Source organism: Dermacentor silvarum, chromosome 10 (genome assembly GCF_013339745.2).
Source record: "Dermacentor silvarum isolate Dsil-2018 chromosome 10, BIME_Dsil_1.4, whole genome shotgun sequence".
NCBI lineage: Eukaryota > Metazoa > Arthropoda > Arachnida > Ixodida > Ixodidae > Dermacentor > Dermacentor silvarum.
The window spans coordinates 150159156-150174892 of record NC_051163.1 but is presented as its reverse complement, the minus strand read 5'-3'; the positions used below and the strand labels follow the sequence as shown (position 1 = coordinate 150174892).

The 15737-nt window shown below is 42.4% G+C and overlaps 1 protein-coding gene and 2 long non-coding RNA genes across 5 annotated transcripts in view; 2 read left to right on the top strand and 1 right to left on the bottom strand.

Annotated features, from left to right (window-relative positions):
• Positions 1-15737, top strand: part of LOC125940740 (uncharacterized) — a 154133-nt gene that overhangs the window by 32272 nt on the left and 106124 nt on the right. The gene's annotated exons all lie outside the window — the stretch shown is intronic.
• LOC125940734 (uncharacterized) overlaps positions 1-15737 on the top strand; it is a 94934-nt gene that overhangs the window by 4960 nt on the left and 74237 nt on the right. Inside the window, exon 1 of one of the 3 annotated variants that reach the window (XR_007463929.1) lies at positions 4290-4424. The exons of 1 other annotated variant lie outside the window; for it this stretch is intronic. Coding sequence is in view for 1 of the 2 variants with exons in the window: in XM_049657209.1 (XP_049513166.1) it covers positions 9233-9279 (47 nt within the window). In the remaining variant the exon portion in view is untranslated. Of the gene's footprint in view, positions 1-4289; positions 4425-9225; positions 9280-15737 lie in introns of those variants that run through there. One more of the 3 variants, XM_049657209.1, reaches the window with a different exon arrangement.
• LOC125940737 (uncharacterized) overlaps positions 3507-15737 on the bottom strand; it is a 75053-nt gene continuing 62822 nt past the window's right edge. Inside the window, exon 3 of the long non-coding RNA XR_007463939.1 lies at positions 3507-4263. This is a non-coding gene — a long non-coding RNA (uncharacterized LOC125940737). The remainder of the gene's footprint in view (positions 4264-15737) is intronic.

The window sequence follows — 15737 nt, the reverse complement described above, 5'->3', positions numbered from 1 at the left end:
CGGTCTTTGCGATAAACATTCAAATTCGGTAAGTCGGCGAGTACTTCTGCGTCGGCAACATCACTTGATAGCCGTCTTTCGGTTAGTGTAAGAAAGTTGCTATCTGAAGACTTCACAAGATGAGACAGGTGATCACGTTTGGGTATGAAACTTCGAATGTTCGTGAAGATTACGGAGAAAGAGTGGAACAGGATAGCATTCATAGATTCCTAGTTGCTTATCAGGCTTTTTTTCTCGTATATTCGAATTACAATCCGACAGTAGTATGTCTGTAGGTTGTAGTTAAGTCGTACTTTACCATTTTTCTGGTAGATTTTACTTTGAGAAATTACATTTTTAGTTCACTAAACCGTTGCGCCACGCGGTGGGCCTGCGTGGTCGAAGTGGTTCCTGATGAATTTCTCCGTCAGAGCCACGGATACCGATGCTTATGCCGACACTGACGCCAGATTTCCTGCGACCCGAGGCCCTTGACGCGCTCGCATTAAAAGATGGCTGATGTGGTCTTGAACTGTTTCAATGCTGATGACACAAAGGTGGCCCTTTAGTTATTTACATCACAAAGCCTTGCGAAAATGGCGGTATCTGTTGATGGGAGGAGTTGAGAGGCAGCAATTTGAAATTTAAATTTCTGGTTAAAATGGTTTCTGGGAGCCGAGTTTCTTAATGTGTATAACCATATTGTGCCATCTACTCTCATTTACATATATAAACTGATAGCTCTTGGGCGACCGAGTCATGGGTCCTTTAAACATATGCTGTATTTCACACTCATGTAGCAGCACTTGCAAGTGAATATATCTATTCACTTGTTTTATGCCGAGTACAGTTTGGTTCTAAAGTCTACTAGATGGCACTGTTATGTATATTCAAGCAAAGCTGAACTTCTTTTCAGTATTCGTGCTCTCACTTGCTTCTCAAATGGTAACAAATTTTATCTTTGTGATGTTTGATGACTTGAGGGCTTTAATATGACTTGTATTGTCCTGAATATGCAGTGCTGGTAGCGCTGAAGAACGGTTCCTAGATGTAGGGATTTTATGCATTCTTTAGAAAATGAAGCTAAGTTTGTTCTAATCTTTGGAAATTTCATGCTGTGACATTGGAATGGTGAAGCTGCTGATGTAAACATCGGTTTTGATCTCAGTAACTTGGATATTACCTTCGCTTTAGCATGTGAACCAACTCTATCGTACAGCAGCGTAGTGAACGCATGTTGCCCTGTAAATAACAATTTGTTGATGTTCTGGGCCCTTTAACGAAGCACCGCCACTGAGATTTTGCCATTTGTACCTCTATATGTGCTGTCAATCTATGTGCACTCTAAATGAAATATTCATCTAACTGGTGAAACAAACCAAATTAAGAGGCATGGACGTATCTTAGCATGAGCAGACATGGTACACCTGTCCCAGAGCATGACCATGTGGTTGTGCTAGGCAGCAAAGTGCACATGCGTATACTAAAATTTATTGCGAACCACCCTACGCAGAGCAGCTTGAAGTGTATAAACTGTAACCTAAAGTTTAGTGTACTCTATTTTGACACGGTTGCATTCTGTAAGTGAGGTTCAGGGCCCATCGTCCTGTTAACATAACTTGCACTGCGACATCTTCTCAGCTTGAATCCAGTGACTACACTATTTGATTGTACTGAGAGGTTCCTAGTTTCCTCACATATTAGAGTTCCTAATATTATGAGGGAAACTTGATGCCACTGTCTAAAAATCTTTGGAGGGTGCTGTGACTTCATGGCTATGCCGGGATAAAGGAGGTCTGGCATTTTTTTTATCGTGCTTTGCCCAGAACATGATCAAGGCTGAGCAAACAAATGTTTTACATGTGTTAGTTCTACTAAAATACACATATCATTTTTGTTTGCTCATTCTTGATGTAACAAGTAAACAATAGAATGCACGCTTGAGACTGGGGCGCCATATGTGCCAACTCTCTTCTTCCTGCAAATTTATAAACATTAACATTTTTCTTCTGCAGCTTTCGATAAATGGTGAAGCCTGGGAAGTTGGTTCAACTAAGTACGTTTTGCATGAGTGAAAAATTGTTTATAATACATAATTGTAACAACATTGTATCGGTAATTGTTGCTGCCTGTCTCTAGCTTGAATAAGTTGATTTATACAAAGGAGAAAAGTTTGTGTGAGTGTGCTGTTTGCATTCATGCTGGCTTTAACAGTGATTTCTGTGTTGTTACAGATGCGTCGATTCCTTCTACAATGCATTCAAGATGACGCGTGCTTAGGACTTTACCAGTAATTCATCTCACGAGCTTCTCGGAAAGCATCCACCTGTTTGCCGTTTTATTTGACATAGCAGTTTGATCTATTGTTGATTTAACAGTGTTATCTGTTTGCACATAAACCCGAGAGTAAATAAACAACTCGCTGAATTGTTGTACATGCACTACGTTCTTTCAATTGCAGCATCCTTAAATAATTGATTAAACACTGTGACGGTGATTGTATCAAGTGAACTTTCCATTCCTCCCTCTGCCCTGTTTGTCTCTTGAAATCATGATAGAAATGAACGTGTTCTATTGCAGTCACCAAGTTGTAATCATTTGGGTAAAAAAAACAAGGCAGTGCAATGTACTGGTAGAGAATGTAGTTTCATTAAGATAACGCATTGGACAGTATTGTACCTGTCTTCACAGATCTGCTAACACAGTGCATGAGGGTGTGGCAGTGTTGCTGAGAAAAACTCCTTTGTAGATAAGTTATCTTCAGCCCTCTGCAGCAGTGTTTGCTTTCGCTGCACGAAGAAAAATATTATAGCGAGAAATGTTTACAGTGCCACCCACAAAGACATTCCCTTCCTTAATGCAAAGAAATGTGGCTGTAATCTTTCACCATCAATCATGGTGCCGTTCTCACCTCTAGGAATGTTTTTTTGTTCTTGTTTTCCTATGTCTCTTGTATTTTTCTTGTTTACTTCTTTTACATATTCCTTCATATTACATATTCCTTCAGTTGGTGCTTTTGTTGTTCTGCATGGTATAAATACTGTGATGCATAAATAGTGCCTAGTACTCAATATAATGGTTGAGTGCATTGTACAGTGTTACACATACAAAGTACTTTTGAGTGTTTAGGCAAATCAAAATAGCTTGCTAAATCCGGCCTCTATGTGTAGCCAGCCTAGAGGTTGTACCCATTCGGGATAGTGAGCTATGCATAGTGACATAGTTGTTTATTCAGATGTGTAGATGTAGTGCTTTTGACAGAAGCATTCATTGGTGATTTGGTCATCTTCAGCACCGTGTACTAGATGCATTTTCTTTTCATTGAAACTCTTGTGAAACAACCATGAAAAAAAGTTTACAATGCAGTAAAACAAACAATCCTTTGTTACAAAAGCATTGAAAATTTGGCGAGTTGGTACGGGTGACATATTTCTTGTTCATAGCACGAAGGGACACAAACAAAGACTAGCGTTCATCCTATCTGCTTCTAGTCTTTGTCTGTGTCCCTTGGCGCTATAAACTAGAAATCCTTTGTTGTATGCGCAGAAATGCGGCTCTATTCTCCTCCATCAGCAAACTTGGTGCCATTCTGACCTATATAAATGCCGTGTTTATTATTTTTTCCCTTTCATATGTTGCTGATTTTCTTTTATAATTTCTTGCACTAATATACGTAATTAATTTTATATGCTTCATGTGTTCGCATTTCACCTAATGCTTTTGTTGTGCTGCATTCTTGAAGTCCTTTTATGCCAGAAAACATGTAATTCTTAGTTTATTATTCGAGTGCACAATGAAGTGCTACCTATACAAAGTTATTTGACTATTTAGGCATAACATCAGAATTGCATACCAAATCCGACTTCTAATATACCCAGCAGGGGTTTGTAAGTATTCAGGTTAGTAATATATGTTTAGAGAGATAGGAACTGGTGTGAGACATGTACTGTATCGGGGTACTGTTGCCATAACAATCATGTGTGTGTTGGGTTATGGCATGTGTGTTAGGTTGTCACGTATATTGCCTACAATTGTGGTAGTCCTTTTTGATTGCCAGGTCTAGCACTTTAGTTGAGGGAAGTGTTTTCATTTGCATCACCTTCCCATGTTCCCTGTGACTTTGCAGGTTCCTTGTTGTCAGGGTCACTGAAACAGTACGACTTGCTTGTGTCTTAGCATGGGAGGCTGCATTGCTGCCGGCTGTGCCCTTATAAGACCATGGAAAAGACAAACATAATGAGTCACCTGCGCACACACTCAGGGGAACGTCCATTCAAGTGCCACCTGTGCCCTGAAGCATTCACTCAGAGGTCACACCTGACACGCCATCTGCGTTACCACACGGGAAAGCGTCCCTTTTCCTGTGTGCATTGTGGTGCATCCTTTTCGCAGCAGCGCCCTCTATCCCATCACACGTCCTGTCACGCAGTAAAGAAGCCCTAAAGGTCAGGGGCTTGCAGTTTCTTTTGTAGATCGCTCAATTTGTTTGTTGGAGTAGGTCAGCCCTAAACTGCATTGATAGATTTCTAGGTCCTTCAACTACAAAGCTTCTTGTAGTAATAACTAGAAATAAGTTGACTCCACTGTATATCAGGATTTCTTGAAGACTGCCTTCATGTCACTGCACTGCTATGCCAGCTTATCAGAGGTTTGGCTTATCTTAAATGTGGACTGACCAAATATGTGTTCATGACTGTGGAAATAAGTTTCTTGAAATTGCGCATAATATATGAAGCTTTCAAACAAACCAGAAACCAACATTTGATTATAGGGCACAGTAGTGTGTGTCCAGTTATGGTTCTTGTTAATTTCTCAGTACATCAGTGGTGCAGTTCGCATTTAATTTATTTGTGCTTTCTAGCTCCAGTGCTTATGTTTTAATGACTTATTTACAAACTTAATAATACAACAAGACTACCACGTTACACTCTAGTTTATTACAGATTATACCGTTGTGGCAGCTCTTATGTCCTCAAGGTTAAATGCATAGCTTATGCAGAGTTTGTTCTCAAGCTTAAATGTACAGCATTGGACTTATGGTTGAGCATAAGGAAACCCCATAACACTTGTTGACAGTTGCGCACCAAGGCAACGGCAATATTTACAAACTTAATAATACAACAAGACTACCATGTTACACAGTGGTTTATTACAGATTATAACATTGTGGCGACTCGTATGTTCTCAAGCCTAAATGTACAGCATTGGACTTGCGGTTGAGCATTAGCAAACCCGATAACGCTCGTTGACATTTGTGCACCAAGGCAACGGCGAGCGAATGGCCACTGGAACTCTTTAGAGGCCATCAGGGATGCATATCTTCCAGAAGCAGTGTGACTACCTTGATCACTTCTGAGGGTATCGTATTTGAAAAGCCTAATGCCACGTCCTCTACAAGTGAAAAATAGGATGCAAGCAAAATATTTACGTTCTTGCGCTTTGTACAAACGCACATGTACGCATGTATTTTCACCTGTGCTTTGCATACGAACGAAAAAAATGCCGTCAAAATTGGTTTGAATGCTATGGCTACGCGAAGTGCACTGGGTTGACTGGGCAGTGACTGCGGGTTATGTGTGTGCTATGGCAGTACCGTGTTCTTCTCGTGATCGAGTTGCAGAGTGCCGTGCGATAAGAACTGAGCACAACGCAAGTTGCGGCAGGCTGCCCGGGAATCGTCCGACCTCGAAGTCGTCACATCTGCAGATCGCTTTGAAGATTCGGCACGCGTCGCTGCGTGAACTACGCATTTGCTACCAGAGAAAAAGCCATCCTTCGTCCCTCCCGAGCTGCCTTCCTGCTATCTTCCTTTGTGCATGATTTGGCTCACCATCGCACGCTTTCACTGGCACATACAGCTTACGGCATGAGGGAATGATGTTATCGCCATTGGACTGCATATGGAACATTGGGGCAACCACGACAGCAGAAATGCGCCTGGAGTGTCCTATCATTGCGATTGGAATTATATAGGAATGGCACCCTTACGCTTCTGGGTTATCCGCGTTCATGAAGTGAAACGTCACTCTAATTTTTTTTAATATGCGTTACCAAATCAATAGGTGCGTGTTATACACTGCTGTGACTTACGTATTTTTGTGGGAAAAACTGCTGTTATGAGGGGGGTGCGACCTAAAAAAGGTGCGACTTTTAGGCCGGGTAAAACGGTAATATACGAAGTTAGCAAAGAAACTAGAAACACGTTTGAGACCTGGGGGCCTATTCTGTGAGTGACTACCTATCGCATATGTCAGTTTCATCTGCTGCTGGAATGCTGATTGGCTCTTCGGGCCATTCATGACCAGCCCGTACTTTTGTAGTCGTTTGAACACGTGGCGCAGGTGAAGTGCGTGTTTGTCTGCTGAAGCGCTGAAGACGAGGATGTCGTCGATGTATGTGAAACAGCAGCTCAAACCATGGAGAACCTGATCGAAAATTCGTTGAAACGTTCGTGTGGCGTTTTGCAGACCAAATGGCATCCGGAGGTACTAAAACATGCCAAAAAGTGTTATGGCTGTCTTTGGTACATCGGAAGGCTTGACTAGGTCTATCTTGCTGAATATTGTGAACCATACAATAACACGGTAAAATCCTGAATTTTTGAGGATGTGTGCACACTTGCTACGTATGAGCTATCGATCTAACTTCATGACAGTATCAGTAGCGACATTGAAGATATAGGTTTTTGAGTCCATGCGCAGTTTGCCAACTTACAGCGTGTACTTCTTTTTCTGCAGCTTAGCGAGTTTTATCAGTTGTGCCCTCGCTTGTGCCCTCAGTTGTGGCCACTTTGCAAGTGAAAATCTTCACAGATTGCGAGGTTTATTTTTATTGCGATAGCAATTATATGGACACTCAAAAGCAGATTTCTGCCGTCGGCGTCGCCGTCGCCGTCGCCGTCGCCGTCGCCGTCGCCGTGAGGTTCCGTATGACGTCATTTGGAGATGAAATCGTCGCCGGTAAGTGGTTCTTGAGGGAAAGGGAAAGGTTGGCGCTATCTTCGAACGCTGTATGTGCGAGTGAAAGGGCGCGAGGGGCGCGTCTTTCACGGGGAGTGAACGCACGGCGGAGAACAAACGCGCGTTCTGCGCCGTGCTCGCTTAAGGGCTGCAGAAGTAGGCGTCTCTTTTCTCCTTTACAATCACCATATATGTAGAGCAAACGCGCCTTCTTCGGACGCGCGAGAGGCCGTGGGGGAGGGGGAGGGAAGGGAGGCGACGTTTAGCTGCGGCACCAAGTGCCTATTTATATCAGAGGCTCCAGCAACAGTCACCAACGCCGCACGCATTTTGAGCTAACGCGGGCAAAACGCCGATGGCGTCGACAACAGTTCTGCGTGTTGTTGCTACCAAAGCCGCTCACCTTACTTCGTATGACATTGCTGTGTTGCTATCGCATTCATTGCTTCGCCCTTAGGGCGAAACTGTGACATTTTTTTTAAGTTGGAGATGATCGCTTAAGATCGCTAGTAGTGGTCAATTCCAACTTTTTCTGAGCAAAAGTTAATTATTTTTTGCTCGTACATTGCCCAATCTTCATTGGACTCATCTTCTAACCCAAAAATAGAAGATTTGAGCACCGCATCTTATTTTCCGCATTGTCGCTCATTGATGCAATGGCTGTCAGCTGATCTGAGACGCACATGGCTGCGTAATTTTTTTTCACTTCTGCTGTGCTACGTGACGCAATAATTGCTTTCATGACCGCGGTGTTAGCACTAAATATGCAAACTTCGTTTTCACATGCTTTCTGCTTTTCTTTGGTGCCTTTTCTCTTGTTTTCTTTTTAGTGTTTATAGAAAAAACTTGTGCCATGAAGCGAAGAACTTGGTGGTGGCATAATTGGCGAGAGACTCCTTGTGGTAGCTTAGTGGCTACGGCATTCGGCTTCTGAAGTAGAGGTCGTGGGTTTAATCTCTGCCCCGGTGGCCGCATTCTGATGAAGTTGGAATGTAAAAATGTGTGTGTACTTAGATTTATGTGCAAGTTAAAAGGCCCCAGGTGTTCAAAATTAATTTGGAGTCCTTCACTATGGCGTGCCTCGTAGTTAGATTGTGGTTTTGGCTCATAAATCCTCTGAACCAGGGAATAAATCCAGGGAAGCACCAACTCTGTCTTGGGCTATTTTCTGTGTCGCGTTCGTTTCTTCAAACCAAAAATTGTGCATTGCTTTCGACCCTGTTGGAGCACAGCTGGTGAACTGCAGATTGGAATTTGTCTGATGTACATTTTTGTGCTTACTTTCTGCAATGTGCCATCCTGTGCTTGCTGTTAGTGTTCCAGAGGAAATTGTCTTTCGTATGCCAACACCTTTCATGAGGATTCGATGAATTGTATTAGTGTCACGTGATATGTTGCTACACCGATGTCATCTGACCTTAGGGACAAACCTTTGCTAGTGTACATGCACGGCCATTTCCTCTGGGGCTATTTGATTCGTGGGAATTGCATCCAAGGGCATGTTTTCCGGAACCCCTCCAAGCAGACTGTTCTTCAGTGTAACGACAGTTTCGGTGTCTACTGCCATTCAACTTAATGGCATTAAAAATGCCTCTGTATAAGCATTTTGTTGGGAAGAGGGAGAGGGGAAGAGCTTCGCGGCACTATGGGAAAGCTGGTGGGGTTCCCCAAGGCCAGAAAGTTTTAGAACCCCTTGACTATACAGTCTAACACACGTGCAGTGAAATTTGAGCAAGAATAATTGGAAGTTGTTCTAACTCTATAGTTTGACACTCACTAAGAATAACTTATATGCTACATGAAAGAGTTTTTCTTTATTTATTTCAGGATCAGCACCTCACTTGCTGCTCATAGAGCTGCAGAAGTGTTTTTAAATCAGTTCTGCTTGTGTCACTCAGACGTTCGGTATGCATTAAAAGATGTTTCTGGTAGATCAGGGCCTGTTATCGCAAATATTTTACTTGGAGCATTCCCGTTGCTGGCATTTGGACACCCACTAATCACAGTAGCAATCGGTATGGTAATTAGATGATCACCCAGGGGATGGCACTTTGACAACCTTTAAAATCAGTTTTCTGAATATGGGCGAATATTTAGCTGCTATATGTTGATTGTTATGTCAATGACGGTACAGGAGCACATTCATGAAGAATGTATAAGTGTGTCTTCTAGGAGCAAGTCTGTTGTAATTAAATCTGTTTTCATTTTTTTAAAAGAGAGAAAAGGAAACTTGCAGCAGCTCCAGGAAAAGGTTGACTGTGCTTTTTCTGCCGCCTAAAGTTTCGTCTGGTGTTATGGTTTTGGCGTGTCTAATGTGCTGCCAACTGGACTCTTCATGCAGGTACAGCCAGTGTTTGTGCAGCTCAGAAACTATCTGAAAAATCTGGCGATTTCGAAGAATGGCAAGTGTCTGCCCATCAAGCCTCCATGCACAGCTTTAGTGAAAATGTCAGCTGGGGCCACATCCGAAGCCAAAGCCAGAGTTCCAACAGCTTGCAGGGACGTCCTGCCTGACATTATACCACTCATATTGACGCTTCCATCTCTAGACCAGTAGTAGAGTGTACTAGATTGGGGGAGTGGGTCCAGCGGACGCCTTGACAAGTGCCAAGGGTGAAGCAAAAAACGTGGAAATTGTGGCAGCACTGCCGTTGCCTTATTCTGAAGCTGTGGCCAATAAAAATTGGCTTCGGCTGTTTCGGCAGCACTCATTGACTGAGGCGAGCTCACAGGTTGAGTAGCTGTCGTCTGTTCGATGCACCGTCATTGTTCCGTCGTTTGCATTCTTTCCGCCGTTGTTTTTCCATTTTATTTACAAGAGATCAGTGGGGAATAACACCAGTGTCGCCGCCACCGGGTATCCGCCTGTAGAAGTTCCATGCAACTGCGGTAGGGTCTCCGATGCGACAAGCGTCTGGCCGGCATGCGAGGCCGCTCATTCGGGAGAAAGCAACGGTGGGGCCACCAACTTTTCAATAAAAAAAGCCTCAGCAGAGAGCCTTCGTTGGACCCACTCCCCCAATCTAGTACACTCTACCGGTAGTCTCCACAGTTACAGCCATGGTCACTGCCTTTCAGTGTTGCCGACAGTGTAGCAATTGGATTGTGTTCCTCTTTCATTGCCACCTGTGCCCAAGTGCATTTGGTCACAGTTCCAACCTCAAGCAGCATGTTTGCAGTTGTACGGGAGAGTGGCCATATCCCTGCGCCCACTGCGCTGAGTCTTTTTCACGGAAGGAGTGCCTCTTATACCACATGCCTTGTCACAGATGGGGAAGAAGCACTCATTATTAAGGGCACACAGTTTCTTATAGAAAAACTGATTGATTGATTTATGTGGTGTTCATACTGCATCGAAAGGGTTCTTGCCCTTGCACGCAAAGGCTTCATAGAATATTGCTTAAAAGGGAAATATGACCCCACCATCCGTTATACACTGCTTTGACTTTGTAGCTATGCTGAGAACTTCAAGGTTCATCTTATTTTGAATGCAGCTTGGTCTAAACTGTGGCCACTGTGGTCTAAATAAACTTTTCTTGGAACTAATCTTCATCGCAAGTTTAATTTCTTTGGAAATGCACCTTGTATTTTAGTTTACTCTATCATACTACAATCGGTGTTCAATAAATATAGTGAATGGTTGAGTTCATGATTTGTTGGAAAAGCAGTACCTGTATGGATAAATACTATATTATATATCCAGGAGTTTGTTATATGGAGGTTCGTTATAAGCAGGTTTAACTGTAATTGTGCTTCCTAGCTCGAGTGCTTGTTTTGTTTTATACAAGCTTAATAGTCGTCATGCACATAAGCAAATGAGTTTCTTTGCCATCATTACTTGGGTCAATAGTTACTTATTAAGTGCGATAAACAGAGCCTCAAAAAATTTTGTGTCGGTAGTCCTTTAAGGAGAGCGTGGTCTCCAGAATAAGTTATCTTGAATAAGAGTTGTGGATCGGCATAAGCTAACCTCAAAGTAGTGGTTATTTTTTGCATACTGGCAACAACGTGCACTAGTGGGCACTCAAAGCCTCGAGAAACCTTCAGTGACGTTTAGTAATGCTATTCTGACGTTTGATGATGCCTGGCTTAAATTATACATTGCATGTTAAACCATATATGTCCCCACAGCAAGCTGGCAAAGCTTTAGTGCATTAGAGGCTGTAGAACATTTGTATTTTAATTTCTTAATGTCGCAGTTGAAGCATAAGCAGTCTGGTGACACTGAGTGGTGACTAAATGAATGGGAACCCCAGAAACTGCTCCCTCGGGTAACAGAAGCCCGTCTGAAAGGCCATGCTTTTATGAACTGCAAACAGTGGAAGTGGTTGCAGGAGCTTAAAATACATCACGAACGCCATGCATAGTTTTTAATTTTCAGTGCACTCGGTGCATCTCTGGTTTCCAACTGCTTTTTATTGTGGAAGTGAAGAAATTGTGGGAACAATTTCAGCAGTGACATTGCTGCGTAGTTGGGCTCTATAATGTGAAGAAAAAAATTGTTGCATGAGTATTGCTTGCTTGAGCCGTGCACCATCCGAATCGGAGGACGCTTAAGCTTCGCCTTTATTTCATTTCATTTCATTTTTATTTCCTTAAAGACCCCCGAGGGGGTATTACATAAGGGGTGGTTTTGTTTTTTACACCGATCAGTGCGATGATACATCTGTTATGCTATGCATGAAGCTTGATGGGCAGGTGGTAGTGGCGATGTTGCGAGAAGGGCCGTTCCACTCTTTTGCTGCTCTGGGAAAAAATGAAGCAGAAAATGTTTTAGTACACGCACGTCGGCGAGAAACTTGTAGTGCATGACCAGTGCGATGAGATATGTGAGCTGCAGGGATAATGTAAGGAGGGCAGTTGAGTGGTGAGTGAAAGAACTTGTGAAATAGAGAGAGGGTTGCAATGCGTCGGCGACAAGACAAAGTTAATAAGTTACACTCGGCTTTAAGGAAAGAAGCACTGATTTCATATGAATACGAAGCATGAATGAATCTAGCAGCACTGTTTTGAACGGATTCTAGGGTATTAGTGAGACCTACTTCGGGTGGGTTCCAGATGGGAGATGCGTACTCTAATTTAGCCCTGACTAATGATTTGTAAGCAAGTAGTTTAACGTGACTCGGAGCGTTATGCAAATGACGTTTCAAGAAGCCCAGAGTTCTGTTAGCAGATGACGTGACATTAGCAATGTGCGTGTTCCAGGACATATTGTTAGATAAGGTGACTCCAAGGTATTTATAAGTGGTTACTGATTCAACGGGGACGTTAGCTATGTTATAAGTGAAGTGAAAGGGAAATTGACGACGAGTGAAGGAAATGAGTTTGCATTTAGTAGGGTTTAGGGACATTAGCCAGTCATCACACCATTTTACTATGTGGTCGAGATCTTGTTGTAGGATCGTATGGTCAGATGGGCTAGTAACGGTTCGGTAAATGACGCAGTCGTCAGCAAACATGCGGATATTAGAAAATACATGTAAAGGTAGGTCGTTAATGTATATTAGGAACAGAAGAGGACCTTGGACAGAGCCTTGAGGCACCCCTGATGACACTGGTAGTGGGCTGGATAATTTGTTATTTGTAAACACTACTTGTGAACGGTTAGACAAAAATTCTTTTATCCAATTTAGTACATTTGGGTGCAAGTTTAAGAAGGGTAATTTTAAAATTAGGCGTTTGTGGGGTACTTTATCAAAGGCTTTCGCGAAGTCAAGAAATAAGGAGTCGGTTTGCACGTTAACATCAAGGTTAGCATGAAGGTCATGAACATAGATGGCAAGCTGGGTTTCGCAAGAGAGACCCCTACGAAACCCATGTTGAGAATGGTGAAAGAAGTTTTGAGAGTCAAGGAAATTCATGATGTAAGAGTAAATGACGTGTTCCATGAATTTGCAAGGTATGCTGGTCAGGGAGATTGGTCGGTAGTTCAGAGGTGAGTTTTTGTTACTGGATTTGAAGATGGGAACGACCTTTCCCACTTTCCAGTCATCTGGAATGATACCCGTAGAAAGAGATTGCGAAAATATTAAAACAAAATAAGCCAAAGCAACGTGCCCTATATTTTTCAGGAGTTTCGCGTTAATTTCGTCTAGTCCAGATGCCGCTGACAACTTGATCTTTTCGATGAGGGATGAGATACCACCAACAGAAAAGCTGATGTCAGGCATGAAAGATGTGACACGACATGAAAACGTAGGTAAGGAAATGTCTACTTCCTTAGTGAATACAGATGAAAAGGCCTTGTTAAAAGCATCGGGACATTCATCGTCTGAAATAACCTCTCCAGAGTCGTTAGTAAGAGTGGTAGAAGCTACTGCTTGGGGATTAATTATCTGCCAAAACTTGCGGGGGTTATTAGCTAACATATTAGGCAAATCGGTATTAAAGCGAGTTTGGCATTACGGATTTCTGTGAGATAAGCTTTTTCAGCTGCGTAATACTTTTCCCAGTTTTGGGCGCCCCCTTTAAGTTTGGCGTTCCGGAATAAACGTTTTTTCTTGTTATCTAGCTGGTGCAAAGTTTTGTTAAACCATGGTTTTTGGCTGTTTACACCGATAGTAGTTTTAGGGATGAACATGTGTATTAGCTCGGTTAGTTTCTGCTTAAAAGTAAGCCAGTTTTCCTGAAGAGAACGATGGTGAAAATTGGCCTCATATGTTGGTAGAAAGGTGCAAAGTTGATTATTTATGGCATCATAATTACCCTTATCGTATAAGGTTATTGTTTTCTTATGCGAGGGGTTGGCAGTAGGGCCAAAACTGAAATCTACATGAATTACTTTATGGCCACTAATTTTATGGAGATAGTGAATCGAAGACAGGCTATCGGGATGGGTTGTCAGTATTAAATCCAAAATGTTAGAGGAATCGCAAGTGACACGTGTTGGTTGAGTTACTAACTGCGTTAGGTTATAGTTAAGGCAAACATTGATAAAATCTCTGGCTTCAGTTATGTTAGCCGTTGCAGTTTCTTCACTCCAATTAATACCAGAAAAATTTAAATCTCCAAAAAGAACGAGATCGGCTTTAGGATATGTCAAGGTAAGCTGGTTTAGAATAGTATTAAGTGTGCGAGAAAAGTTAGGATTGTTATGTGGGGGTCTATAGCAAACACCCAATAATACTGATTGTGGTAAAGCTTGACATAATACCCATAAAATTTCTAAGTCGGAGTCAAAGTTAATTACAGAACATGGTAATTGTTTGCTGGCTGCAATGAGAACACCGCCCCCGCGAGTGCCTTTGCGGTCTTTGCGATAAACATTCAAATTCGGTAAGTCGGCGAGTACTTCTGCGTCGGCAACATCACTTGATAGCCGTCTTTCGGTTAGTGTAAGAAAGTTGCTATCTGAAGACTTCACAAGATGAGACAGGTGATCACGTTTGGGTATGAAACTTCGAATGTTCGTGAAGATTACGGAGAAAGAGTGGAACAGGATAGCATTCATAGATTCCTAGTTGCTTATCAGGCTTTTTTTCTCGTATATTCGAATTACAATCCGACAGTAGTATGTCTGTAGGTTGTAGTTAAGTCGTACTTTACCATTTTTCTGGTAGATTTTACTTTGAGAAATTACATTTTTAGTTCACTAAACCGTTGCGCCACGCGGTGGGCCTGCGTGGTCGAAGTGGTTCCTGATGAATTTCTCCGTCAGAGCCACGGATACCGATGCTTATGCCGACACTGACGCCAGATTTCCTGCGACCCGAGGCCCTTGACGCGCTCGCATTAAAAGATGGCTGATGTGGTCTTGAACTGTTTCAATGCTGATGACACAAAGGTGGCCCTTTAGTTATTTACATCACAAAGCCTTGCGAAAATGGCGGTATCTGTTGATGGGAGGAGTTGAGAGGCAGCAATTTGAAATTTAAATTTCTGGTTAAAATGGTTTCTGGGAGCCGAGTTTCTTAATGTGTATAACCATATTGTGCCATCTACTCTCATTTACATATATAAACTGATAGCTCTTGGGCGACCGAGTCATGGGTCCTTTAAACATATGCTGTATTTCACACTCATGTAGCAGCACTTGCAAGTGAATATATCTATTCACTTGTTTTATGCCGAGTACAGTTTGGTTCTAAAGTCTACTAGATGGCACTGTTATGTATATTCAAGCAAAGCTGAACTTCTTTTCAGTATTCGTGCTCTCACTTGCTTCTCAAATGGTAACAAATTTTATCTTTGTGATGTTTGATGACTTGAGGGCTTTAATATGACTTGTATTGTCCTGAATATGCAGTGCTGGTAGCGCTGAAGAACGGTTCCTAGATGTAGGGATTTTATGCATTCTTTAGAAAATGAAGCTAAGTTTGTTCTAATCTTTGGAAATTTCATGCTGTGACATTGGAATGGTGAAGCTGCTGATGTAAACATCGGTTTTGATCTCAGTAACTTGGATATTACCTTCGCTTTAGCATGTGAACCAACTCTATCGTACAGCAGCGTAGTGAACGCATGTTGCCCTGTAAATAACAATTTGTTGATGTTCTGGGCCCTTTAACGAAGCACCGCCACTGAGATTTTGCCATTTGTACCTCTATATGTGCTGTCAATCTATGTGCACTCTAAATGAAATATTCATCTAACTGGTGAAACAAACCAAATTAAGAGGCATGGACGTATCTTAGCATGAGCAGACATGGTACACCTGTCCCAGAGCATGACCATGTGGTTGTGCTAGGCAGCAAAGTGCACATGCGTATACTAAAATTTATTGCGAACCACCCTACGCAGAGCAGCTTGAAGTGTATAAACTGTAACCTAAAGTTTAGTGTACTCTATTTTGACACGGTT